This window comes from Phaseolus vulgaris, chromosome 1 (assembly GCF_051622355.1).
Source record: "Phaseolus vulgaris cultivar YP4 chromosome 1, ASM5162235v1, whole genome shotgun sequence".
Classification (NCBI taxonomy): Eukaryota; Viridiplantae; Streptophyta; class Magnoliopsida; order Fabales; family Fabaceae; genus Phaseolus; species Phaseolus vulgaris.
The window spans coordinates 10913300-10941159 of record NC_143498.1 but is presented as its reverse complement, the minus strand read 5'-3'; the positions used below and the strand labels follow the sequence as shown (position 1 = coordinate 10941159).

At 35.2% G+C, this 27860-nt stretch overlaps 2 protein-coding genes across 4 annotated transcripts; one reads left to right on the top strand and one right to left on the bottom strand.

The window, feature by feature from the left end:
* LOC137813524 (aspartic proteinase Asp1) lies at nucleotides 1–22929 on the top strand. Of its 2 annotated transcripts, XM_068615840.2 has the most exons (9): nucleotides 1–344; nucleotides 904–1021; nucleotides 1105–1331; nucleotides 1786–2019; nucleotides 2123–2261; nucleotides 2368–2562; nucleotides 2636–2708; nucleotides 7372–7459; nucleotides 7551–7852. In XM_068615840.2, the coding sequence occupies exons 1-9, from the start codon at nucleotides 160–162 to the stop codon at nucleotides 7651–7653; spliced, it is 1362 nt and encodes a 453-aa protein (XP_068471941.2). In that variant the 5' UTR covers nucleotides 1–159; the 3' UTR covers nucleotides 7654–7852. The 2 variants fall into 2 exon arrangements, with proteins under 2 accessions (XP_068471941.2, XP_068471944.1); XM_068615843.2 differs by lacking the exons at nucleotides 7372–7459; nucleotides 7551–7852 and adding an exon at nucleotides 22220–22929.
* On the bottom strand, nucleotides 7679–27358 carry LOC137813523 (P-loop containing nucleoside triphosphate hydrolases superfamily protein). 2 transcript variants are annotated; one of them, XM_068615838.2, is made up of 26 exons: nucleotides 26989–27358; nucleotides 26768–26865; nucleotides 23726–23815; nucleotides 21144–21196; nucleotides 20388–20453; nucleotides 20261–20314; nucleotides 19340–19399; nucleotides 18531–18609; nucleotides 18195–18262; nucleotides 17011–17073; nucleotides 16797–16901; nucleotides 13132–13236; nucleotides 12925–13032; nucleotides 12685–12834; nucleotides 12415–12597; nucleotides 12062–12232; nucleotides 11558–11794; nucleotides 11329–11469; nucleotides 11124–11240; nucleotides 10090–10140; nucleotides 9937–9984; nucleotides 9634–9867; nucleotides 8763–9503; nucleotides 8242–8331; nucleotides 8081–8145; nucleotides 7679–7995 (listed from the first exon to the last, which is right to left on the bottom strand). In XM_068615838.2, exons 1-25 carry the CDS (start codon nucleotides 27228–27230, stop codon nucleotides 8125–8127), a joined length of 3375 nt encoding a protein of 1124 aa, XP_068471939.1. In that variant the 5' UTR covers nucleotides 27231–27358; the 3' UTR covers nucleotides 7679–7995; nucleotides 8081–8124. The 2 variants fall into 2 exon arrangements, with proteins under 2 accessions (XP_068471939.1, XP_090156289.1); XM_090300163.1 differs by lacking the exons at nucleotides 20261–20314; nucleotides 20388–20453; nucleotides 21144–21196; ... (1 more) ...; nucleotides 26768–26865; nucleotides 26989–27358 and adding an exon at nucleotides 17666–17750 and having other exon boundaries at nucleotides 19340–19387.
* Nucleotides 27359–27860: the final 502 nt, after the last annotated feature.

Here is a 27860-nt window from a genome sequence, read left to right as displayed (position 1 = left end):
AACTGCCCCCGACCAAAAACTTAAGATAGAAAATAGACACCGCACAGAAAATCCTTCGTTCTTCTTTTCTTTCGAGATTTCTTCACTTGTTTCTAAGACAACTTTTCCTTGTATCATTGCAACCTTTTTCCCTTTTCATTCATAAAGTTCTTTCCAACGATGGATTTTAGAAGCAAGGGAATAACATTGCACTCGCTTTTCGTATCATTTCTTCTATTTTCTGCCATTTTCCCACTCTCTTTCTCAGCAGCCAATCAACCCCACAAAGTCAAGAACCTCGCCACCCCACGTCGCCTTTCCTCCTCAGCTGTTTTCAAAGTTCAGGGAAATGTGTACCCTCTTGGGTATGTTGTCATTCTATCATTATTTTTTGGTCAAACTTCTTAATCACTTTCTTACTGTTCATTTTTCTCTCAGTTTTTGTTTAGTATTATTGAATGTTTTCTTTTTCTTGGATGACTTTGTTCTGGTATTTCTGTTCTAAGTTGAGCTGTGGTTTTTCTTTGAAACATTCTTGTCCTGCTTTCTTATATTTTTTAAAATTGGAAAAAAAGTGCAATTCTGTTTTTGATCAGTTCTTGTATATTTGATTCCTGATCTAGTCTTAGACTTTTCATATCTGCTGTTTCATTGAGTTTCATCTACCATTCAATTTATAATTTAGTTAGAGAAGAATGAAAAGTAGGAGTGACTAGCCTCTTAACTTTTTCTAGTCCTTTATTTTTGAAGGGTGGGGTAGTTGGACCCCATCTCTATTAACAAAATAATTCACTTTTTGCTTATGCATGTTTTGGGGGAAACACAAGGAACTGTGGTTGTTGAACTTCTATAGTGAATTGGTTGTTAATGTTAAGTTTAAGTTATGATGGTTCCATGAAAAGTATCTTTATCCTCTTTATGCAGGCATTACACAGTGTTTTTCAACATTGGCCATCCGCCCAAGTTTTACGACCTTGACATAGATTCGGGTAGTGACATCACTTGGGTTCAATGTGATGCACCATGTAAAGGTTGCACCAAGGTATGCGATGCTTAAACTAATATTAGGCCTTTTTCTGAATTCTATCCTCAGAATCAGTATTCACCTGGTGTCAATCTTTGTAGCCTCGTGTGCAACTTTATAAACCCAATCACAACCTTGTGCAATGTGTGGACCAACTGTGTTCTGAAGTGCACTTATCAACAGACCATAATTGTGCTTCCCCAGATGACCAATGTGACTATGAAGTTGAGTATGCAGATAATGGATCATCTCTGGGTGTGCTAGTCCGGGACCACATTGCTTTTCAATTCACCAATGGCTCTGTGGTGCACCCTAAGATTGCCTTTGGGTGAGTGTTTTTGTTTACAGTGAGTGACACGGGTTGTATCTGCTACTGATGTTCTGTTTGGATAAACTTATCCATTAACGCTTATAGACAAAGAAAATAAGAAGGTAAAATGAATTGACCTCCCATGAGCTAAAACAAACTTCTGCAGTTAACTTTTTATAGAAATTCTCTCATTTAACTTTTCTAGAATTGTTGCATAAGTTGATTTTAGGTAGGAAAAGCTCAATTCATTTTAGCTTTTAGTTTTCTTCTTTTACAAGTATTTATAGAGAAGTTTATTCTAATGGGACATAATTAGTAATTTCTATTAGTGAAGTTACAATGCTAACAAAAATATGGTGAAATTTTGCGTAAGTAAATAGAACAACAGAACAAAATTGATCAGCTCACAGGAAAGAAGTTACCATTCTCCTTTGTGAATAATTAAGAGTTGCTTTGTCTGTTGCATGGCTAGGTGCGGATATGATCAAAAGTATTCTGGTTCTACCTCCCCACCTTCTACGGCAGGAGTCCTTGGCCTTGGCAACGGCAGAGCTAGCATATTAACTCAGCTTCATTCTTTGGGTCTGATACGCAATGTAGTTGGACACTGCCTAAGTGCAAGAGGAGGAGGGTTTTTATTCTTTGGAGATGATCCCGTTCCCTCTTCAGGAATTGTTTGGACATCCATGGTGCATAGTTCTTCGGAGTAAGTTTTAAAATTGATGTTATTTTTTCCTTCTTAGGTTTTTGTTTCAGACATGCATCATCTGTTGCCACTCTTGAGTGCTTGCAAACAATCACTGCTTCAGAAAACACTACAGCTCAGGACCAGCAGAGCTGTTGTTCAATGGAAAGACTACTAAAGTTAAGGGTCTTGAACTTATCTTCGATAGTGGGAGCTCTTACACATACTTCAACTCCCTTGCGTATCAAGCTGTTGTAAATTTGGTGAGATAGAAACTAGAGAGCCTCAATATTAGCCATAAATTTCATTGTCTTATATGGCCATTAGTTAGACATCTTCAGTTAATTATCCTTGATCATGATGATTCAGGTGACTGATGATTTAAAGGGGAAACAGTTGACAAGAGCAACCGAGGATTCATCACTTCCAATTTGTTGGAAGGGTCCAAAATCTTTCAAATCGTTAAGTGATATCAAGAAATACTTCAAACCCCTTGCATTTAGCTTCACAAAAACTAAGAATGTGCAGATGCAGCTACCGCCAGAAGCTTATCTTATTATCACTGTGAGATCCGTTTAAGACTAAATCTCTAGCTAAGAGAACAAATGAAATAGTCTAACGTACTGTCCGTTCGCAGAAACATGGCAATGTTTGCTTGGGGATTCTAGATGGCACTGAAGTAGGACTAGAAAGTCTCAACATAATCGGAGGTAAGGCATGTCAAATGTTAAGTATAAACAATTCCACTTTTGTTTCTCTTTTTTTTTGTTGTTGTTTTGATGGCTATTAAAGGAAAAGAAAGAATAGGGTAAATCCCTTGTGTATATTGAACACATAGGGTTATGTTTATATAGGAAAAAGATAATATCTAACACTCCCCCTCAAGCTGGTGCATATAGATCATATGTACCCAGCTTGTTACAAATGTAATCAATCCTAGGTCCTCGTAAGGGTTTAGTAAAAATATCTGCTAATTGATTATTTGAATTAACAAACTCAGTCTTGATATCTCCTGATATAATCTTTTCTCGAATGAAATGACAATCAATCTCAATATGTTTTGTCCTTTCATGAAAAACTGGATTTGAGCTAATATGAAGAGCAGCCTGATTATCACATATCAGTGTCATTTGAGTAACCTCTCCAAATTGCAATTCTTTAAGTAACTGTTTAAGCCAAATAAGCTCACAAGTAGCCGAGGCCATAGCTCTATATTCTGCTTCTGCACTAGATCTTGCCACAACACTTTGTTTCTTGCTCTTCCAAGAGATCAAGTTATCACCAATGGAGACACAATAACCAGAAGTTGACCTTCTATCAGATGGAGATCCTGCCCAATCAGCATCTGAATAACAAACGACTTTGGTATGGTTATTATGACCATATAACAAACCTTTTCCAGGAGAGCCTTTAATGTACTTCACTATACGAATGACTGCATTCCAATGATCTTCACATGGAGAATTAAGAAATTGACTCACCACACTGACTGCAAAGGAAATATCAGGACGAGTAACAGTGAGATAGTTCAATCTTCCAACTAATCTCCTGTACTTCTCAGGATCTGAAAGAGGCTCCCCCTGATTGGGTAGAAGCTTGACGTTGGGATCCATGGGAGTATCAACAGATTTCGAATTCATCAACCCAATTTCCTCCAAAATATCTAATGCGTATTTTCTTTGAGAGATAACAATACCAGTATTGGATTGTGCTACCTCAATCCCCAAGAAATATCTGAGTTTGCCAAGATCTTTGGTCTGAAAGTGTTGACAAAGGTGTTGTTTTACTTGTGAGATGCCATGGTGATCACTGCCGGTAAGAACAATGTCATCAACATATACTACAAGATAGATACACCCAGCACTCGAGTGACGATAAAAAACTGAATGATCGCCTTCACTGCGAGTCATACCAAATTGTTGAACAACATTGCTAAATTTTCCAAACCAAGCCCTAGGAGACTGCTTGAGGCCATATAAGGATTTGCGAAGACGACATACCAATCCAGAAGACTCCCCCTGAGCAACAAAACCGGGAGGTTGCTCCATATAAATTTCTTCCTGCAAATCCCCATTAAGAAAAGCATTTTTAACATCCAGTTGATAAAGAGGCCATTGTTGAAGAGCAGCCATAGCTATGAATAAGCGAACAGAGGCCATCTTTGCTACTGGAGAAAAAGTATCACCATAGTCTAAACCAAAAATTTGGGTATAACCCTTAGCCACAAGACGAGCTTTGAGACGATCAATAGTACCATCAGGACCAACTTTGATAGCAAAAATCCACCTGCAACCAACAACAGATTTCCTAGATGGTAAAGGAACAAGTTCCCAAGTTCCATTATTCTGAAGCGCATTCATTTCATCAAGCATGGCCTGACGCCAACCAGGATGGGCTAAGGCATCACCTACAGATTTTGGAATGGATACAGAAGAAATAGACGAAAGGCAGGTATAAAAGGGTTGAGATAGTCTATGGTAACTCAAAGCAGTATAATGTGGAGAGGGATTACGAGTAGAACGTATACCTTTACGAATAGCAATAGGAAGATCAGGTTCAACAGTCGGAGGTTCAACTATAGGAGCCGGAGGGGGATGAGGTGTTGGCACCAGAATAGAGTCTGCTGATGGACGATGAGACGGTTGACGACGACTATACACCTGAAGAGTTGGCGGCGGTGGTGAATTGTTAGGTGCACTAGGCACAACAAGAGGAATATTAACTTGATTAGATGAAGAAATTGAAGGAGAAGGACAAGACTTAAAGTAAAGGGAAGATTCACTGAAGGTGACATCTGCTGAAATAAAATAACGGTTTAAAGACGGTGAGAAACATTTATATCCTTTTTGTGATCTAGTGAACCCTAAAAAGACACATTTGTGTGACTTAGGAGATAATTTATCAAGACCAGGACTAAAATTATGAACAAAACATGTGGACCCAAAAACTTTGGGAGGTAAAGAGTGGAGAGGGTCATGTGGAAATAAAATAGAATGAGGAATTTTGTTATCTAAAACTGAAGATGGCATGCGATTAATGAGATAACATGCACTAAGAACGGCATCACCCCAAAAACGCTGAGGAACATCACCATGGATTAAAATAGTACGAGTTGTTTCAACAAGATGTCTATTCTTGCGCTCAGCTACCCCATTTTGTTGAGGTGTATAAGCACATGAAGTTTGATGAAGAATACCATGAGAAGCCATAAAATTTTTAAAAGAATGAGAAAGATACTCACGTCCATTATCACTGCGCAAAATTCGGATGGAAATTCCAAATTGATTTTTAATTTCATTGTAAAATATTTGAAATATAGAAAACAACTCAGAACGGTTTTTCATTAAAAATACCCAAGTACATCTTGAATAATCATCAATAAAAGTAACAAAATACTGAAATCCTAAATTAGACTTAATACGACTTGGTCCCCAAATGTCAGAGTGAACTAAGGCAAAAGGAGATGAAGCACGTTGTGAGACACTACGAGGAAAAGAACTACGAATGTGTTTCCCTAACTGACACGACTCACACGATAAAGTAGACACATTAGACAAACATGGAACAAGCTGTTGCATCTTGGCAAGACTAGGATGACCCAACCGAGCATGAATGAGAGATGGAGAATCCATAATTGCGCCAACATGTGCAGAGATCTGTAGTTGATAAAGTCCATGAGACTCACATCCGGTGCCAATCATCCGTCCCGAACTCCGGTCCTGTAAAGTAACAGAATCTTTGGTAAAAGAAATAACACAGTCAAGGGAACGAGTGAGACGACTAATGGATAATAAGTTAAATGGAGACCCAGGGACATAAAGAACATTATCAATAGATAAAGATGAAAAAAGATTAATAGTACCAACACCATGTGATGGTACCTTATATCCATTGGCCATGGTAACTGAAGGTAAATAACCCGTAGTAGATAGGGAAGAGAAAAAAGATTTATTACCAGTAATGTGATCAGTGGCACCTGAATCTAGAACCCAAGGGCCATGGGAAGTGGAGTGAGTGAGGCCAACAAAAGATGTACCTGAATGTGCAACAGAAGCCGTGGAACTAGGGTTCTGACGATCCTCATACCATTTAAGAAATTCATTGAAAATAGCAGGCTGGCTTGGGGTATCAATTGAAGTATGGTCCATGGTAGAAGGTTGCACAGGGGTAATTTGAGCAACCGCAACAGATCTAGGAGGACGACCATGTAAGGCATAACATCTGTCAATTTTGTGGCCAAGTTTGCCACAATGGTCACACTTGTGACGCCCTTTGCCCGGCTTGTGAGCGCGAGTACGATCATTATGCTGAGATACTAAAGCAGAAGAGTCATCAACATGAGACGTTATATCAGCGGTGTGTTTACCTGGCACGCGCAAAAGGGTAGAACAAGTGGAAGTAAAATTGGGCACAATAGGAGATCCCAAAATTTGATCACGAACGTGAGAATAATCATCAGGAAGACCATGTAAACCCAATAACATGAAGAACTTGGATCTTTGTTCTAGTTCTTGAGAAGGAGTAGAGGCAGGAGGTAATAACTCATTAAAATCATGAAGAAGAGCATGAAGTTTACCTAGATATTCTGCCATTGTACCATCAAGACGTTTGGGAGCAATAATTGTGAGAAGATTTTGACACACACCATAAAGACGTTGAGTATCATTGGTGTATAATAATTTTGCTTGTTCCCAAACTTCTGAACATGTTTCATAGGTACGAAAAATTTGTTTTAAAGATGAGTGAATGGTCGATTTGATAACAATGCATAATTGAGCATCAATTTTCGACCAACGAACAACCTCATTTTCAGCAAGAGTAGGATGAGTAAGATGATCAACATAACCTTGACTCTTAAGCCATAATTTAATATCTGATGCCCAAGTGTCATAATTGGTTCCATCCAATTTGTCAATGGAAAGATGAACATTGACGTAATTAGTATAAATAGATGAATCCGGCATAATGACGGAAGAAGAAGCCATAGTGGCAGCGGAAGCGGAAGAAGCCATAAAAGATAAGGACAAATCCAGTCACCGATTAATTGGCGGGAGCAACAAAGATGAAGGCTCCGACAGCGATTCCGGCGGTGTCTCCGGCGAAGGTCCGGCGAAGTTCCGGTGAAGGTCCGGCGAAGGTCCGGCGAAGGTCCGGCGAAGGTAGGGGTGGTGGCTGGAAAAATTCCAGTGAATAGTGGATTCACCAATAAAAATTGAACCCTAAACCCTAAACTCTAACCTTATGCTCTGATACCATATTAAAGGAAAAGAAAGAATAGGGTAAATCCCTTGTGTATATTGAACACATAGGGTTATGTTTATATAGGAAAAAGATAATATCTAACAATGGCAATACACCTTTTGGCGCTGTCAGACATCTCTTTACAAGACAGAATGGTCATTTATGACAACGAGAAGCAGCAGATTGGATGGGTTTCTGCAAATTGTGATAAGCTTCCCAAGTAATATGTTTACATTATGATTTCTTATATAATTGTGAGCAACATCAAGTGTTTACAAGAGTGTGTTTTTTTTTCCCTTTTTTATTACCAGTGTGGATCGTGATTTGGAAGGTAATCCACACCCATACGCAGCCAATTTGGGTATCTTTGGGAACGGTTTCCCTGCATCTTTCGAAAATATAGACGATCAATGAGTTGTTGTGAAGGGGTGCTCGGATGTACATTAGATAGCATCTACAATTCCATGTGGAACAACATATATATACATAGATTCTTTTGTCACCTTAGTACAATATTTTGGGCTTCATAAGCTTAATTTTGTGAAATTGTAAATGAAACTATCAAATGACACAAGCTACAGTTACCAATCCTTGCTAGCGAAAATTTCATTTAGTTGTGCGGCCTCAACACCCATCGGTAGCAACTAGTTATTTACTTAAATTAACTGATACGGCTTTCACTGCTTCCATACACCAGCACAAGTATGATTGACAGGTGGTTGTCAGTATTTTGGTAAGTTATAAAGTATACTGTATCTGCAATAGTAATATGCATATTAAGTTAAAACCTAAATTAAGAAAATAAAAATCAGAGTGCGTATGCAAAGGAATCGCTACTCACTTCGAGTACCCCGTCTATAACACTCAGCAGTCAGCAGAAAGATGCTACAAGTTTTGATTTGCGTACTGCAAGATGTTAAATAACATTAATCAGTCACCACAGATTGGTCGCAAGAGATTATACTATTAGGTAGAAGATTACAGACAAGTAAGACATGTCACCTTTGCATGACAAATCTTTGTTATTGCCTCAATATGAAGGTTTTGTAGTTCCTCAAGAGCCATAACATCCAGACCAGCGATATCCTCACCCTATTACATGGTTAAAAGTAATATCATTTCCGATCTTTCTTCACGTATGAAAATCAGAAAACCAAGTCTAGGCTTATCTAATGCCATATACATGACCACCAAAGGAAATAACCATTTTGGGCAATTTATGTTTATCTACTAATTATATTTCTATGACAGAAATTTCTATTTTATTAATTATAGTTTTATAGAATGAGTTAATCATATATAATCATGAAGACATTCATTGTTCTTCCCTTTTCAGTCTAGCTTTTCTCAACTTTCTCTTTCTTCATCATCTTTCCTAAAAAAATCACCTAAACTCATTTTCTCGCCCCCAATCTTAGTTAAGATAAGAAGTCTAGAAATTTACTCAATGCAGATAATTAGTATGATTAATATTATCTTGGAACATCAATGAAATATGAAATGAGATCATCAGAATGAGATACCTTCAATATAGAAATATGATTTTCAAGTTCCTTGCATCTTCTTCTCTCTCTTTGATAATTAGCCCTTAGTTCTTCTAATACAATCATATCTTCCATGCTTCCAAAATTTTCAGTTTCTTTGTACTGTTTCCTATGAGAGTAACCATTAGATGTTGGATATCCAATTTTAACCTTGGTTTGTACATCATCACGCACATGAACCGTTGACTTGTCCACAACATTAATGCCAGACTTTCTCATCTTTGACATCAGTATCTGCATGCTTGTAAGCTCATATTCCAAATCTTGTTTTTGGTGTTTTATTTCATCAAGTGTCCTTCTTAGGTCAGCTTCAACTTCGACTTTCACAGATAGAGCTGCTTCTAGTGCAGCTTCTCTTTGGAGTCTAGCACTAAGGTCCTTCTGCAACTCCTCAACAAGAAATTCATTCCCCCGCTTTTTTGATTTCCCATCTAGTTGAAAACTATTATTAATATTTTGCTTGCTTTCATAAGATGTTGGAGACAAGTTTGACTTGCCAGGTGTCTCTTTTGCAGCTGACAGATCACCACTCAGCTCTGCATTTTCATATGTAAGTTTAGTCACTTCTTCAGCCAGGTTTCGGAGTTCAACTGCTGCAGCTGCTGCCAGCTCTTTTGCGTATGAAGCTTCCTCTGCAAGTTTCTGACTTTGAATTTCAAGCCCGTCTTTCTCTTCCACCAATCTCACATTCTCTTCCCTTAAACTCTCTATTTCAGCTGCCTGCACAATTTTATAATGAAAATTATATCACTCCTAGTGAAACACAAACAAGCAAAACCATGTAGGAACCGGTTCCCAAATTTATCCATTGAAGTTTCCTTCCGTAGAAGGTGCCAGAAAGAGAGAGAACCTGCACAAGAATTTCGGAATTTTTAATTGAATCGTTGCTTCCTCCCTGCACTTGAGAAACTATTACATTCATGTTTTTGACTGATTGTGCTTCGTCATATTTTCCCAATACATCTCTAGAACAGTCGGTCTGATTATCAGCAACATGCTGATAATTAGTTGCAGTTTTATCCAAGAAATTTATCTGTTTCTTTAGTGAAATAATTGTCTCATGCATCTCAACATTCTCTGAATTCTGTAGAATTTAAGCACGTCAGGAATTGCAACAAGTCGCCTTAAAAGGTTGTACAATTGTGTAATATACCTTCAACTGTAATTGCTCTTGAAGTATCCTGTTATCTGCAGACTTGATCTGAATGCTCAATTAGCATGAGAACGCCTTAGTATAGTACTCAGATTAATGTTTACTTAAATGCAATGAAACCATTACGAAACTACTGAGGACAAGACAACCTACCTCAAGTTCAAAAAGTTTTTCATTGAGCTCAGTGGTAAGCTTGGATAGAGCCTACATTAGAATAAAGTTATGTGTTAGTTGATGTTTACCGATAAAATATACCCCAATTTTTGTTTTAGAAAAAAAGAAAGGTCTTCAATACGTAGAAAGTTTGCAAACTACGCTTTCATTAAGAACCATTTGAAAATGAAGTGTCATTTATTCGAAACTACAATCACAACTAAAACTTTGGGTACGATAAGTTTTATATTTTAACCAAAAGAAGTGGGGTATCTCTCCACAAGGGAAGAAAAGAGAATTAAATTTGAAGTTCTCATTTGTGGAGCATAGGGCCCTGTAGATACCCAAACCAAACCCATTGGGTTAATGACCATGGTCGACTAGATAAATTTCTATCAAAAGTAGTCTAGTAACACCCACATTGTTATCTCCAGGGATTCTCACCACCGAGACAAACAACTCTTAGTCAAAGTTTGGTTTTCTTGAAGAAACCGTTTAATATGACAACCTCCTTGAATTGAAGTGGGGGACAAATTTGTTGTTTGTAAATTGAACAAGGCACTCAATGAGTTAAAACAAGCACCACAACAATGGTTTGACAGGTTGCAGTTGCCACTTCGTCAGCTTGGTTTTGTAAGCAGTAAATGTGACTCTTTGCTTTTTATCTATAGAGATCAATGTCAGGCTGTGTATTTTTTTATCTGTTCATGATATAATAATCACTAGCAGTTTTGTTACTTTAATTAAACAGATTAGAACCAAACTTCATGTAAAGCTGTCTGGTTGTCACGTACATAATGAGAAGTGTTGCAAATAGTAGATTATTAGCAAAAAATATTCTCAATATCTTCTTGATAATTAGGAAAAACATCTTTCGAATTGTCTATATTTATTTCCTTATTTTAAAGAATTTGATTATTACAAATAGAAATGATGAAAATGTAATTAGTCTAATTGTTATCAATAATATAAATCTTTATTTTCCTTACACAGTTTAAGTCAAGGTCACTTCAAGTAGATTTAAATTTGGTTACCTGAGACATTTCGCTATTACTTGGTGCATGTCCTAAGGATCCAATCATCCGTTGCTCTAGGATACGGATCTGATTCTTCTTTTGGCTAATTTCACCCTTCAACTTATGCATGTCTTCCTGTAATAATCACCAAAATAACCCACCCAGTTTTACTCTAAAATATTAAAGTAGTTCTTCATTTGTCAATCTCAAGTAAAAACCTCACTTGTAATTGGATATCTTCAGGCTTATTAGCAGCTTGTTCTGACAGTCTTTTCAGAGAACTAATGCAGAATGCCACCTCGCCAGCCAACATTTTCACTTGTTCCCGCAGTAGATCCATTTGATCTGTAACAGTAGTCCCAGTCTGCAAGAGTCATTCGGCACAATTTTGGTCACATGTATCATGCATATATCTTTCCAAAAACATTGATCACAAGTATTTGTGATCTTACCGGAGGAAGTTGACGGCCTCCAACAGTTACACTGAATAAATCACCAGCTTGAGTTCTTCCTGTAAAAGAATTGATAGATGGGGCATTATCCTTTCTGCTGACTGAATTCCTGCGTGAGTCTTTCATGTCATAAAGCATAACTCTAGTTGGAGTTAATTTTGAAGCAGACGCAGGTGACCCATTTGCAGACCCCTCACTATCAACATTTGGTGATAATCCATCAACATTATCAGGTTTCTGCATTGATGGTAAATATTACTGGTCGGTTAACAACAAATATAAGATACTAAGTTCATGTAAAATTTAGATCGAGCAAATGCCAATAGTCAAATCCAAATCACACTAGGCAAGAAGTTCCCAATCTTTAGTGAACTATTATTTATGAATTGGGATTATATTATTATTATTTATATATTCATATTAACTTCTGTATTCATCAATCAGCTAGTTAATTATTTCAACATAATAAATAATATATTTTAATAAAAAAGAAAAATAACTTACTCTTAACTTCAACCACCCAAGCATTCCCCGCCGTTTGCTTCTTTTGTAATCCTTCCCCAATTCATCTAAATTGGTAACATCATCCTTTTCTTCTGGTGAAGGAACTGAAGCATGGCTCCCTGCATCATCATTAATCCAGGACTCACGTTTTCTATCTGGTAAATATGCTAGCTGCATTCAAAGAAGATGAACATCTGTCATTATCATAAATATTATTTACAATTTTACTCCAAAAAACTAAAAATGTGTATGTAAAAACAACACACTGATTGAAAGTCAATACATTTAAATATCAAATTCCAAAGCATATAATTGACTGCTGCACTAAAGGGAGTACCCTTGTCAAAAATTACCTCATCTTCTGCAAAAGAATGCCTTCGTCTATGGCTGGGCCTTTCTAGAATGCTTGATGACATCGCATTCTTTGTAGAAACTAAGATTAATTTGGTTAGACGCTGAATTCTTCCCATCAAGGCTGCTTTAGCTTGTTCCTCCTCTTCCAATCTTGACTTCAATTTGGATTGGCCAGCTTCGAGCTATTACATAATAAAGTAATGCTTAATGTGGGGAAATGAAAGAACACCATACAGAATATGACCCAAGGTATATGCCTCAGCACAAACCTGAAGCTTCAAAGTAACCAGATCTTCTTGTGAAGATGTGGTCGCCATATTGGGATTCTCAACCATGCCACGCTTTAAATGCTGCAGCTCCTGCTTTAACTCAGAAATTTCCCTCTGATATTTCTTGATCAGAGACTTCTCATCCAAAATCTAGTACAGGAAATCAGATAAAAGTTAAATAGCATGAAATTAATATGTCAAGAGGTTATCAGAATATCAACATTTTTCACATTAACTGACCTTATTTTGAGAAACTTTGATTTCAACATGCTTACTCCGGTGAGCAAATTTTAATGTGTTATGTGTCTCTTCACTACTGCTAGAAGCTGGAGTAACTGTGCAAATGAGCTTCAACAACCAAACCATAATCATTTTCAAACATTAGTTGGCCATGCAAATATTTACAAATCACAACTGGCAGAAAATTTAAAGAGAAATTGTACTTACAGAAATCCTTCCATGGCCACTAAGGGATGATTGTAACAATCGAGTGAGCTTTGAATCTCGATAAGGAATATGAGTTGCCTTTCCATCTGTTAGTTTAGCAATCACCTGCAATGCAGAAACAAGATAGAGAGAATTACTTCACTTACAAAATTTGAGATTGGGATATAAAGCATCCGTGCATCCGTTGATATTCTTTACATGTAGAGAAAACTACAACCTGGTAGCATAGTATAATACTTGAAATGCAACCAAAATGTTACTTATAGCCTTATAATATAGACTTATTGTGGACACAGAGATTGTACTCCAAACAATTGTTAAGAGACAAAAGGACTCGATAAATCATTCACAGCACATATGGACCAATAAGGATTTTTAAATGCTAAAGGAACTCAAGAACAAGTTATTACCAAAGCTATTACTGAAGAGGAAAAATTGTTATATTTAATACACTACAAAAAGATTAAACTGAATGAGAGAAGATTTTATTGAAATTGATCTTTGAAATACTACATCAACCTCTATATGTAGAGAACTCTAACCCTAAAGTAATGATTACAAAGAGATCACTAGAATCTTCTAACAGCTTCTAAAAAACACACTTGTAACTAATTACAAAATCCTATTGTAGCTTATCGACTATATTTTGTCTTGAATCAAGACTCCCCCTCAAGATGGTGAATGTATCTATCATTCCCACCTTGCATGTCATATCATGAAATCATTCAGTGGGAATAATTTTTGCAACAGATCTCCTAATTGAAGCCCAGATGGGACATAAGAAGTAGTGCTAAGGCCACTAGCTAGTTTTTCTTTAATAAAGTGCAGATCTATCTCTATGTGCTTGGTATGCTGAATTGGATTGTGAGCAATGCTAATAATTGATTTATTATTACAATAAAGAGTCATAGACAATTCACATCTTTAAGATCATTCAGAATAATTCTCAGTCATAACAATTCACACACCCTCCCTATCTGTCATAGCTTGATATTCAACCTTTGCACTGGACCTTGCAACAACATTTTGTTTTTTACTTTTCAAAGTCACCAAATTTCCACCCAAGAACATGCAATATGTTGAGATGGATCTCCTGTTTGTGACAAACCCTGCATAATTTGCATCAATATACACCTCCATTTTTTTTTCATTCCTCTTGAAAAAGATTCTCCTTCTTGGACATGTCTTCAAATATTAAATGATTTTGTTCACAACCTGGAAATTTCTCTCCCTTGGATCATGTTGGAGATTCCACATTGACTAGAGATTAGGATATTTCATTCTTTATAAATGGGTGCAAACCTCACCTTATAAGCCGATTTTATGAGGTTGAGTTAGGCTTAAAGTTCACTTCTTAACATGGTATCAGAACCATTTAAAACTTATCCTAGCGAGAATTTGTTGGGCCTATCGTGTCAACCGCTATCTGACCATTATTGGACCACCCATAACATATATTTCCACGCACGAGTTGGTAGCCTCGGCATGAGGGGGGGTGTTGGAAATCCCACATCGACTAGAGATTAGGATATTTCATTCTTTATAAGTGAGTGCAAACATCATCTTATAAGCCGGTTTTATGAGGTTGAGTTAAGCTTAAAATCCACTTCTTAACAGATCATGCATAAATTGACTAACTACACTCACAACATAAGTTATGTGAAGTCTGGTGTAAGCTAAGTAAATGAACTTCCCCACAAGTTTGTACGAGACCAAGTTTCTTTCCTTAAAGCAATAAGTAAGTCGTCAAGGTGAGGTTCACAATTATTATTCAAGAAATTTTCCAAAGGTTCAAGGGTGTCGAAGGCGATTGGAGTTGTCTTAGATTAATTGTTTTTGTCTCCTTTGTTATTGTATGTGAAAAAAAAAAAAATCTTTGGAGAACTAATTTCTAGAGCTGACCCTAACTCAAGAAAAAAGTTGCCCTAGTTAGGAGCAACTTCAAAGACATCCATATGAGATGTGCCAGGAGAACTATCAAGAGTATCAAGAGTAGTATCAACAAGAAACAACCCTGAAGGAAAGGAACAAAAGATAACTCGAGATTCAGAAGGCTTAACTTCTATAGAACTCTCCTCCTGAAGTTGAGAACACACGTAAAAGGATTCAATTTGATATAAGAGTCCCATTGGCAACAATAATGTGGTTACCAAAAAGAGAAACATGTGAAGTTAAAAGAGGTGAATGAGAGGTAATATGGTATGTTGCACAAGAGTCTAGAACCCAAGGGTCCTTACATAAAATTTTAAGAACATTAAAAAAGGAATTGGAGTGATAACCAGTCATAGTAGAGAGCAAGTATCAAAAGATGACGGATTCAAAAATCCATGAAAGGTTAGACATTCCATTTTAGGGGGTAATGTAGGCATTCCTTCTTCAATTGAAGAAAATGAAGGAGTTTTGCCAAAATTTTCAGAATTTGAAGTTGCCTGATTAACCTTCCTTGAGAGAGGACCTTTTTAGTTTTGCTAGACAAACAAGAGCTTTCTCCTTTCCATGTAGCTTGAAGCAATCTCCTTAATGTGGCCAGATTTCTTACAATGAGTGCACCAACAATCCAACTTTCCTTTTGAGTTGAGTTTCATGTTCAAAGGATTTGAAGTCCTAGGATTGGAAGCCTTTTCAGAGAACATGGCAACTCCTTTAGTGGAGGGCTCATTCATCATGACCATTCAACGAATCTCATCACCTCAATAATGTAGAAGACTTCAGAAAGATAAGGAAGTCTTTCCTTCCCAAGAATTCGTGCCCTAAGAGGATCATATTAATGATTCAATCTTAATAAGAAGTTAAACATCTAGGATCGTTCAACGAACTGAGTAAGAGAAACAACATCCTTGCCATGCCAAAAATAGGGATTCCTCAGACCCTTTTTTTAAGTAAATAAAAAGATCAGAGTAGAAAACACAATAGTGTCTCCTTGAATAGTGCTTCTTTCAAAAGAGACACACAACTTGAGGCAAAAGGGAAAAACAATGGCAGGTTTGGAACTATCACCTCAGGGTGACTTCAACGAAGTAAGCAACAGTGGGATTGGCTATCAGATGTGCCAGAAACGAGTGGTGTGCAAAACCCACTCAAGAGAAAGAAGTCGCACGCACAACCATGCGACTACTCAGATGGCGGTGCGACTCCGACAACTAATTGATCAAAGGATAGTGAATCTTTTTGTGTGATCATTGGTCTGATTGGAGGCTCCAACGGCTACGGAGATAGTGATGGTAGAGACGATGGTCACGAAACTCAAGTTGGATGCACTTTAGGAAACTATATCAAAACGAATCATTGCTGAGACAACAATGAAGAAATGTGGAAGGAGAACTCCATAGTCTAGAGCTTTGATCCCAACTTCAAAAATATTAAACTGAATGAGAAAAGATTTAATTAAATTGATACATCAATCTCTATATATAGAGAATTCCCTGAAGTAATGATTACAAAAAGATCTCTAAAATCATCTAATAGCTTCTAACAGCGCACTTGTAATTAGTTATAATGTCCTATTGTAACTTATGAACTATTTTCTCCTAAATCAACAAATATGCAACTAACCTCAAAAGCAAACACAATAAACATGTACAGTAACTCCCTTGAAATAAATACGGAAGCATGCATAAAACAGGGCAAGAGAAAAACTAAGATCTAAAACAATAGTATAGTATTACCGTTCCAAGAGTAAGCAAGCTTTTATTTATATAAGAACCTTCTTTTCTCCTCAAACCAGTTGTTTCAGTTTTAGAACTTTCTGAACCTGCAAGATCAATTAAGTGCTGGAAAAGGAGTTGGGGGAGGGGGGGGGGAGCTCTTAGAAATAAACGAAACAATGGAGGCATTACTGGAGCAATATAGTAATCATAATCCTGGTCTAGTGAAGGTTACCAGGTGGGACAATGTCACATCCTCTTCCCCTATATTTTCCCCTCGCGAACTGCTTTCAACAGTCTAAAAGAAACAATGTATTCACTAAAACAGCATGAGCCACATAAAAAAGTAGAAACAACAATAAAATACAATCCCAATTACGATTGATGAAAACAAATTCATAATGAATTGTGTTATATAGCTAGCTACACATGAAATTAACCAATTCATGAAATAATATACCTCCGAAGCCACAAAAGGTAGTTTAAAACTTAGAAGAGTGCAAACACGGAAGTGAAAGAAAAAAAGGTTATATGATAATATTTTTTTACTTAGATCTTTCAATTGACCGGTAATGTAACTAGTGCACACGAATAATATATGCTTTTTGGAGTCAGGACCATCTGATACACCCCAAAACTTCATTTTCTTAATGAATTGTCAATTTGATTGGTCACTTTCCATCATCTTGAAAGAAAAGAAAATTGGTACTTTCGCTGAAACTAGCTGGAACTGTTGGAATTCTAATTTAGTTTGTTATTATTATGACTGTGGTAAATAGCTTCTAACTAGCTCAATAATTATTTCAGGATTAGCTTCTGTATTCAATGCACTAATAGTATTAATAAGAAGGATTTTGTTAAGAATTAAGAAGCAATTTCTCTCAAGCAACCTCTGTCTTAAGATTGTAGTGTAGGATCAGAATCCTCCATAATCTTCTCAATATTCTTCTGACATGTTCCCAAAATATGAAACTCCTGAGAAAAAGTACATTTTCTCCATAAGAAGCACGGACACCTCAAAATAGTCACCATTGCAGTGTCAAATACTTTATTGACACTAAAAATACTCATTATTGCATTCTACTATTACATTTAATAATATTACCAATGGAAATACACTAATAATTTGATTATCTAACATCAAGTCCAGAGGCAACAAAAAATATTTAAGAGGTAGAAGATTATAATAAATGCAACCACATTTACCTATGTTCTGTTGCTGCTGCTAGACTACTACAATATTATTGTATCTAGACAGGTATTTTAATAAGACTTTTAGCAACAAATAGAAAATTATGAGTAAACATCAAAATGTTGAACACATTTTAAATCTAAGCCCACTAGAAAGTCTTTTGGAATTTTAAATGACAAAGAAGCATGCATTTAAATCTTAAGCATATCGAGATTATCTTGACATACCAAGGTGAAAATAGTGTGGCTTCGACTGCTAACAAGATTGAAATTATTTGAACCCACGTGTCTATGCTCTGCATTATTTCAGAAACTAGACATTAATATGCATGAATTAGAATAAATAAGAATCTAACAATACATGACCAAAGGAAATATTTCAATCATAAATAACTCCCAGGAGATCATAAAATTGCAGGAGGCAAGAAAATTTAAGAGCAAAGGACGGTCATGTTTCAGTTGGAGCAGAACGTAAGGCATTGTAAAGGAAAAACAAAGAAGTGAATGCTACCAATGATTTAAAATGATAAGAAAGGGGGAAAAACATAAAAATGTTTATTATACCTTCTCCAGTAGCAATTAAAGAAAGGGCATGAGCAGGAGATAGCACAACTTCCTCTTTGATTCCTTCAACATAAGTACCCTGTCACCATTACATATACCTGTAGTCTTATTATAAGATTCAATTAAAAGGCATATCATGCCTTCTTTATGCAATGTCTACAACAAGAAAACAAGAACCAGTAGCCTTTTGTGCGTAACAAAGAAGATTGCTAGCAACAAGTACCAAATTTAGCTAGTTCCAGCTATTACTTAAGTAATGACTGTAAGAATTATGTTTATTGATACTGTAGAGAGAAATGGTATATATTGGTGTGGTATAATCCTTTTGTCTTCCTATTTTCACTTAGGAAGATATATACGTATAAAGCATTGCATAGGGATGGGCCAAGCCCATATACAAAATATATCTAACAGATATTAAATTGAATTGGGATCTCTAATGGCAGAATTAGGATTGTTTTCCTAGTTCTGTTCATACAAGAATTAGAAGAATGTGGACCTTACAACTTTTAGAATTAAGAATCATATTAGAATACATCATATTGATCTGATATCCTATTATTCAAAGTCTCAAATCTCTCTTTCCCCCTTATAATTTCAACAATCAAAGTTCAGACATTCGGAAGTTGAAGATAATCTGGCCCTGTAAAATTCACCGAAGTAAAACTTTTAACAGTGAGAACACAGAGCTATGAGCTCTAGAAAAAGCAGACCCAAAAGACTTTTGGATAAGCTATTGGTGAGATAAAAACAAGAAAATAAATAATGGCCAGCTCTTGAAACCAATATTATTTAATGAATATAAATACCTGAGCATCCTCTCGTATTCTTAGATTCTGCCCAGTTGGATCCAGCAAGTCATTAATGACCTACAACAAGAGCAAATAAAATTGAAGAAAAGGGATACATGATCATTTAATATATAAATATATATAATATACACACACACACCAAGGATAGATGATAGATTCATGCCTGTAGAACTTGTCTACATAGAAACTTGAGTCAAGGGAAGCCAAAAATAAAATAAATAACTCCAATAGTCAGGCTTGGACATGATAGTCAAATTGGAGACAACACTGAGCCAGAAGATATTTCAAATAATTTTTCTTTAAAGCACAACTTTGTATGCTTATATTCCCTAACACGTAACAACTGATGCAACCAAGATAAAGTTTTTAGCCAAAATTAATATTTTAAGTCTACTGCAAGAAGTCAATGATCATATAACTAACCCTTTTTTGCAATAGAGATTGCTAAGCCTCTTTCCATTTTCATTTGCAACAGACTTTGGTGGAAAGCATTTTTTTTCCTTTGGGAAAACTGGGTTCCAACAGGCTTTTATGTGCTAGAAAACATGTAACTTCCATTTTCTGTTAAACAAACACTAACTATGCGTACTCTTTTCAAAATTCCATGTGTGTACTTGTATTATAGGATCAATCTCACATAATGGTCCATCCGTGTCATCCTATGTCATTTGCAATCATTTCATATTGAGTTAAAGTCACACTTGCATTTAAACAAACTTAATCTTTTTATCCATTTTTATGTCATAACTAAAATTTAGATTGTCCTTTGTATTTTGCATGGGCTATTCTCAGACAACAACGGAGTTAATCTGGTCATCATTCTTGCTATTTAAAGATGAATTCCCCCAGAATAGGTATAACAAGCTTGATAAAGACGAGAGAGGTCAATATAACATAGTATTAGTATGTGATGCTAACCTCATTGTAAATCTCAAGATACGAGACACGTAATAAGAATTCCCGTCCAGGAGTCTGAAATGACAAACACAACCAATCAAGGATATGAACAGATTTAAAGTGCAATTTGGAAAACTAAACTCAGTACCTCTTGTATTATACTGAAGACATCCTTCACTGCAAGTGGGATAACTCCTGGTGATTTTTGCTCCCCCTGCAAAAATTATATAGCAAATCTAAGTTTCTTTTTGTCTCTTGCTATAGTGTTCATAATACGAAATTATTTCTTGAGCTCCTAGACTACTAGTACATGCTGATGTAGATGATTAGCCAATTTTATAACTTATAGTTAGTTACTTAGCATTTACACATCACTCTCCAACATTGTGAATTTTCATTAAGTGACTAGATTTATAAGTGTTGGAAACCACAGAAATGTATATATACCCATTCCACTTTCCAAATTGCTCAGAATCATTGTAAAGTGGGGAATAGAGTTAGAATTATTCACTTAATTATTCCTTTTTGTAAATTAAGTATAGCACACCTCCCCAAAGTCAAGAAGTTGTGTGCTCTGTTCAAATGTGTTTCTCTAAAATTTGTCCCAAACAAATCAGAAGACTAAAGGGAATAAAAATATTATGCAGAATGCAAATAACAAAGATACAGAAGCCTATTCCTACTACTAACTAGTTCAATAAAAAATAGAATTAAAACAATAGCCATAAATCCCATTGCACCAGTTTTGTCTTGCAACATTCAGACTGTCAATCACTGTGTGGGTATCAAGAACAGGTTGGACTATCAAAGACATTTCCATTTTGCAAAGCTCAAATAAAATAATACAGAGTTTGGTGCCATATATGATGACACTTCTATGTAGATGATAAAACATTTAACTTACATGCATAGTATGAGTCTTTCCACTACTAGTAACACCATATGCAAAAACAGTACCTGCAGATCAGCAAAGCAATTTTCAACCAATATTGTGTTAGGTGCTATGTTTGATTTGTGCTATCAAAGAAGACCACTTATAAATTTTATGGCTATCACTGAGAGTGTACCAATGTTTTTGAAGTTAATAGATGAATCTGGTGAAATAAAGTACAAAGATTTTATTGCTTAACACATGAGAGATGCAATTATGGAGGTTGGGCCGAGAAATGTAGTACAAATTGTAATTGATGATGCATTTGTATGTAAGGCAGTGGGTATGCTCATAGAATTAGAATTTCCTTCTATTGGACTCCTTGTATAGTGTACACCTTGAAATCTTGCATTGAAAAATATATGTGCAGCAAAATATACCCAAAAAAATAGTGATACTCATCAACAATGTTCTTGGATCTCACAAATTGTTGATGATGCTACCTTTATTATGGGGCACTCTATGAGATTATCAATGTTCAATAACTTCAACTCATTGAAGTTGCTTTCTGTTGCTTCAACAAGATTTGCTTCAACCATAGTTATGCTAAAAAAGTTTAGAAGTTCAAAAAAAGGACTCCAAGAGATGGTTATTAGTGATGAATGGTCTTCTTACAAAGAGGATAATGTGGATAGTACACAATTTGTGAAAGGAACTTTGTTGACTGATAATTGGTGAATGAAGGTTGATTACATACTTGTTTTTACTGCCCCTATTTATGATGTTCTCAGAAAAAACAGATACAAATATGGCTACTCTTCATTTAGTATATGAAATGTGGGATTCAATGATTGAAAATGTGAGAAAGGTCATATACCAACATGAAAGAAAGACAAAAGCTGAACATTCATCATTTTTAGGGTAGTAAACTCAATATTAATTGATCATTGGACTAAGAGTAGCACATCTCTTCATTGTCTTGCTCATTCTTTAAATCCAAGGTAATACATTATATAGTTAAATTATTTTATAATTATATTTTATTAAGTACATATTATTTATCATAAATTTATAATATGTTAATTTATGTTTATATATTTTTTATGTAGATATTATAGTCATGAATGGTTAAATGAAGATTCACAAAGACTTGCCCCATATCAAGATATGGAACTTCACAAAAGGAAGAAATGTTTTAAGAGGTACTTTGATAATGCCGAAGTAAGGAGACAAGTAAATATAGAGTTCGCAAACTTTTCAAATGGAAGAGAAGATTTTGCTACTGTTGACTCTTTAAGGGATAGAGGTAAAATGGATGCAAAATCATGGTGGATTGTTCATGGAGCTCATGCACCAACACTTCAAAAGATAGTTCTTAAACTATTTGGACAACCATGTTCTTCCTCTTATGAGAAATTGGAGTACCTACTTCTTTATACATTCTTTAAAAAGAAATAAGATGACGCCCTAAAAGGGTAGAGGATCTAGTAATTGTCCATAGTAATCTTCGTCTTCTCTCAAGAAACTCCTCAAAAATACAAAGAAGAGAAAACTAAATTATGAGATATTGCAAGAAATGACTTTTCAGTAGATGACAATGGCATTCTTGAGATTGCTAGCTTATCTTTTGATGAACCAGAATTAGAAGTTGTATTTTTTAATGAAGATGAACAAATGCAAAAATAAAACATTATGGTTTACATAAGTACATCTTTTTTTAAACTATTTTTATTAATGTTTCTCTTGATTTTTCATATAACAAAATATATTACTACATTTTAATATATATATATAGAGACATGTCCTGTGTCCTATAAAATTTAGCTGTATTTCTGTTTCGTGTCGTATCCGTGTCTATGCTTTATAGGTGTAGAGGCAAAATTTAGAGCAATGGCCTTAGAGATTTATGAAATACCATAGTTTGAGATAATTTTAGAAGACCTAACAATTGATTGGGAGAAACTTGTGAAAAATGTATTGTGATAACAAGTCAACAATAAATATTGCACATACCAGTGCAACGTGATAAAAATGAGCATGCTGAAGTCGACAGACACTTTATGAAGGAGAAGTTGGATAATGGGACATTTGTACGTTCGGAATTCAACTTGCAAATGTAATTGACAAAAGGGCTAAGTGGTGCTACATTTCAATCTATTGTTGGCAATTTAGGAATGGATGACATTCACTCACTAACTTAAGGAGTGTCAGAATCCCTTGAAACATGTTAGAGATAATATTTACTTGTACAGATTTAATTACCTTCCATAATATGTTGGAGATAATATTCACTTCTACAGTTTAATTACATTCCCCAATTAGGAGCTAAATTATAAGGATAGATTGTCTCTGTAGTAAATTAGGAGTTTCTGTAATTAAGATTTTTGTATTCGATTTAAGAGAAATTGCTCTTCTCTGAATGTCATCAGAAATAGCTTTTCTGACATACCCCAATCAAGTTAACATCATCAATTGGGATTATTAGTATTAAATTGCTCCTGCAGACAGCTTGCATGCCATTAATAAATCATTAACTTAGTACAAGTCCTCAATCCATTAATTTCTTCCTTTTTCAAAAAGACAATTTAACATAACGATAACAGAAAAATCATTACCGTTAATCCCTTCCATTGTACCACTGACAACATGCTGAGCAGCCACATCATAAACATGCCGAGTTGTTGTGGCAGGCCCAAATACCTTATCTGCCACAGAAAAAAAATTTAGTTACAAATAGAAAGAACGCACAAAACCAACATGTACTCTGCATTCTTCAATTTAGAAATGCTGGTGAGAAACAATTCTGAAGCCACATAAAGTCATAACTCTCGTGTCTGAACTATTTGTTTTCACCATCTACCATAGACCAACAGCTTTCAGAATTATTGGAACGGATTAAATGTTGCAACATCTTTGTAATTTTAAAGTTGTGATCGGAGCCAAAATACAAGGTAGTTTGGCTTAACATTTTAGACTTGTACGAACTACCGCCACTCCAAATATTTGGAAAAGAATAACAAACTATGATTTTGTAGCACAGTTTAGGAATGGATTCTTTTGAGAAATAATCATTTTTCATAACCCTTAAAAGACTGCCAAAAAAATATTATTTTCTTAAAGTAAGCGAATATCAGTACACAAAAAAACAATTGTTTTCTAAATAAGCTAATTTCAATAAACAGGAAAAATAATCATTTTTTCAAATACGTTAACTTTAAAAAGCACAAAAAACTATAATTATCTCAAAATAATCTGATTAAAATATGCAGTTAATGTATGGACTATTGGACTACATAAACAAAAAATGAACTGAAAAATTTGCTCACCCCATGATGTTATCACTATCAATTTGTATATAAAGCATCAAACTAACTTTACTATATTTTATTAAGCAAGAGCTCAATCACTGGCTTAAAACTGAACTTTAGTGAAATACACCAAGAACTTATTATCCAAATAAGTTAAAACAAAAAACTTATACGAAATATACAAGTATTTCTAATAAATTTAAATAAACTCTTTCAAACATACACTTAACCCATAACCTACCAACATTCTAACACTTGGTTAAGTATAATAACTATTGTTGGTTAAATCAGTTCAATAATCCTTTTACATTTTAACATATAAACCGAAATAGAATACTACTTCATCAAGCCACACCAAATAGCCTTTTTCCCAACATTAATTCCTCAAACCTTAGTTATGCCACATACACACTAACGGATTTTTCCTTTTAGTACAAAACATTTTAGATTTAAGCATACTTCTTCACAAGTACGGTAGATCTAGGGATCCTAAACTATTTTTATGATACGTCTAATGGTTGTATATGTTGTCTATTAGTAAGGTCATCTAACAGTTGTAGACATCGCTTAATTGTAGAGTTGTTTGATGACTCATTGTTACGACATCTGGCAAATTAGTAGTTTGCTGTAAACATTTTGTTATGTTAGTTAATTATTGTTGTGTACTTCAAACTAACATGTAACCATTTTGTACCTTGTATAAGGGTAGTTTGTGCTTGCTGTAAGTGAATCAACAAGTATCGAATTATAACGCTTATTTGTTTAATAAGCAAAACAATTATTCATCTTTATCTTTGTGTTCTATTCTACAATCTACGCCTCTAGTTGGGGTGATTTACGCCTCTAGTTGGGGTGATTTGCAATCAATATTGCATTGTTTCGTGCGCTGCTCTTTGGACTTGTTCTGATGCGGATGGATCAAAATAACAAATCAATAATAGAGCAATATGCAATGGAATACAATTCTCCAACTTGAAAAAGTCTATGAGGAGCACAAAAGAAAATAGAGCACGACAACATAAGTACACAAGACACAGATATTTTTAGTGTGGAAAACTTCTCAGTGTAAGGGTAAAAACCACAAGTCATTTAGACCAACGAAATAGAGACACTATGACCAATAAAGGGTACAAGAGAGTTTCCAACAAGTGCATAAACAATGCAAAGCAAAGCAAACAACAATGCACACAAATAAGAAAGAAGATTGAAAACCACAAATAAAGTTGTTACAAACTACCTTTCTCCCTCTCTAGACTTTCAATTAATATCCAACCGTCAAAAACGAAAAACCATCTCTTACAAAATTGTTGTCCAAAAATATCTCAATCCAATGGTGAACGAACTTATAGTTGTGATGGGGATCCCACATTGACTATAGATAAAACTAAATTACAATATATAAGTGGGAGAAATCCACACCTTATAAGCTAGTTTGGTAGGGTTGAGTTAGGCTTAAAATCCACTTTTTAATATGGTATCAGAGTCTATCCTAGCCAGATTTGTTGGGCCTATTGTGACACACTATCAGAGCACCCACAAATATCTAATTCCATGCTTGAGATGTATATGTTTTGGTGTGAGGGAGGTATGTTAGAGATCTCGTATCCACTATAGATAAGGTCAATTTACAGTATGTTTAGTAATGAGGAAAAATAGTAATAAGTAAAAATGATAAAATTGGACCATATATAAGGAAAAAGATCCACAAGTCCTTGTATTGAAAATCTCTCCGGTGGAGGTTTCAAAAAAGCGTGTCCCAATGATGAACGACAATAAAGTAGTGAATCAATGAAGTAGTTTCTACTTGTTATAAGTGAATCAATGAAGTAGTGATTGTAGTGCTTACATGCTTATTAAACGAGATGGTTATTTATCTTTATCTTATTATATGTGTTCTTTGTTTTGCACCTCCTGTTTGTGTGATACGCAAACTATTTTTTTTATTCTTCTTTGCACTCGTTTCGTCAATAGTTGTACATCAAGTACTAAAAACTTTTTAAAAAAAATAATGTAACTTACAGAGAAGTTCATTTTACTTTTTCTTATTTTCGTTTCTCTAAAAGTGCTTATGGAGTATATTGTCCATACATACATATAAAATACTTTTACACTATCATTCAATTATAAATAAATTAAGCGACTTTTACAATTACTACCTTAAAAATCATAATTACCGTGATTTCTAATAAGGGAACAGTAAGTGCATACAAAATAAAGTCAAACATTTAAATGAAGGAAGGAACATATCTAATTGCAAAAAAAAAATGGAATATAGTAAGAGTTTCCTTTGTTGTATGGAAGTAATGTGTGTATGGGGAGAAAAAGCAATTAGTGAATAAGAAAACTAACCAAAGCCATAAGCAATGGAAGGATTGTACTCATTCCTCACTATATGATCCCCGTCCGCATACCACGCCACCTCGTCCCCTTTATTAATTTCTCTCCCACTATTCAAAACCATGACACAGTAACCACATAGTTTAATAATAATAATAATAATTAAAAATATACGAATTGAAAAGACACACACTAACTAACTAACTAACTAGAGAGGAGAGAAATTGACGAACCTGAGGGGTCGGAACCGGACTGTGACAGTGACATTCTCCTTCGCCTTGCTCACGTCGGCCACAGCGGCGGTAGCCACCGAAGAAATGGAGGCCTTGGTCGACGGCCTCGACGAGGTGGAGGAGGAGGACGGTGTGGTAGGTCTTCCGGCGGGCTTGGCGGGTCCCGCCGGCAACTTCCGCGAGCGGAGCGGCGAGACGGAGGCTCGTTGGGAGGATCGGCCGTAGCCGGAGGCGGAAGACATGGACGGAGAAAGAGAGGTAGAAGAAGGCGGTAAGAGTAAGAGTTTAAGAAAGAGAGAGAATGGGTCACGTGCCGGCCATGGAAGTGCAGAGACTTTGGAGTTTGGACTCTGTCTTCTCCCTCCAAAAAGAGGACAATTTTTTATTTTATTTTTATTTTTTATTACTTTTGCCATTCTTTTGAATTTAAATAAAAGTGAAACTTTAAACGTAAAGTTAATTTTTATGTACGATTATTCATAAATGATTATAATATGTTTTAATTGTCATTTTATTAAAATAAAACGAAAACTAATTAAATTTAACATTTTAATATGTGAACTTAATATGATACTGTGTTTAACATTAACTTCTTTATGTTATCCTCACTTATTTTTTTTCTATGGAATAAAATTAGAAATATTAGTAATTATTCATTGTTGATTTATAAGAAATTGCTTAATTAAGTTTTCTTTGTAAACGATGATATTACTTTGCATATATATTCAATAATTTTGGATAAAATGAAATACGTGAACTAATTTTTTACACCTTTATGGCTATGAAAGAGCACTTTTACAATTTTATTTTAGTTATTAGAAGTGAAATGATAATTTAACTTTTATTAGAACTTATTTAAAAAAATATAGAAT

Coding starts and splice junctions, on each gene's coding strand:
- LOC137813524 (XM_068615840.2), top strand. CDS start 160: ATGGATTTTAGAAGCAAGGGAATAACATTGCACTCGCTTTTCGTATCA. Junction 2,563..2,635: donor AAGCTTATCTTATTATCACT/GTGAGATCCGTT, acceptor GTCCGTTCGCAG/AAACATGGCAATGTTTGCTT. Junction 7,460..7,550: donor AATTGTGATAAGCTTCCCAA/GTAATATGTTTA, acceptor TTTTATTACCAG/TGTGGATCGTGATTTGGAAG.
- LOC137813523 (XM_068615838.2), bottom strand. CDS start 27,230: ATGTCTTCCGCCTCCGGCTACGGCCGATCCTCCCAACGAGCCTCCGTC. Junction 20,454..21,143: donor GAAAGACTCATACTATGCAT/GTAAGTTAAATG, acceptor TAATTTTTGCAG/GGGGAGCAAAAATCACCAGG. Junction 12,835..12,924: donor TCAAAGTTTCTCAAAATAAG/GTCAGTTAATGT, acceptor TTCCTGTACTAG/ATTTTGGATGAGAAGTCTCT.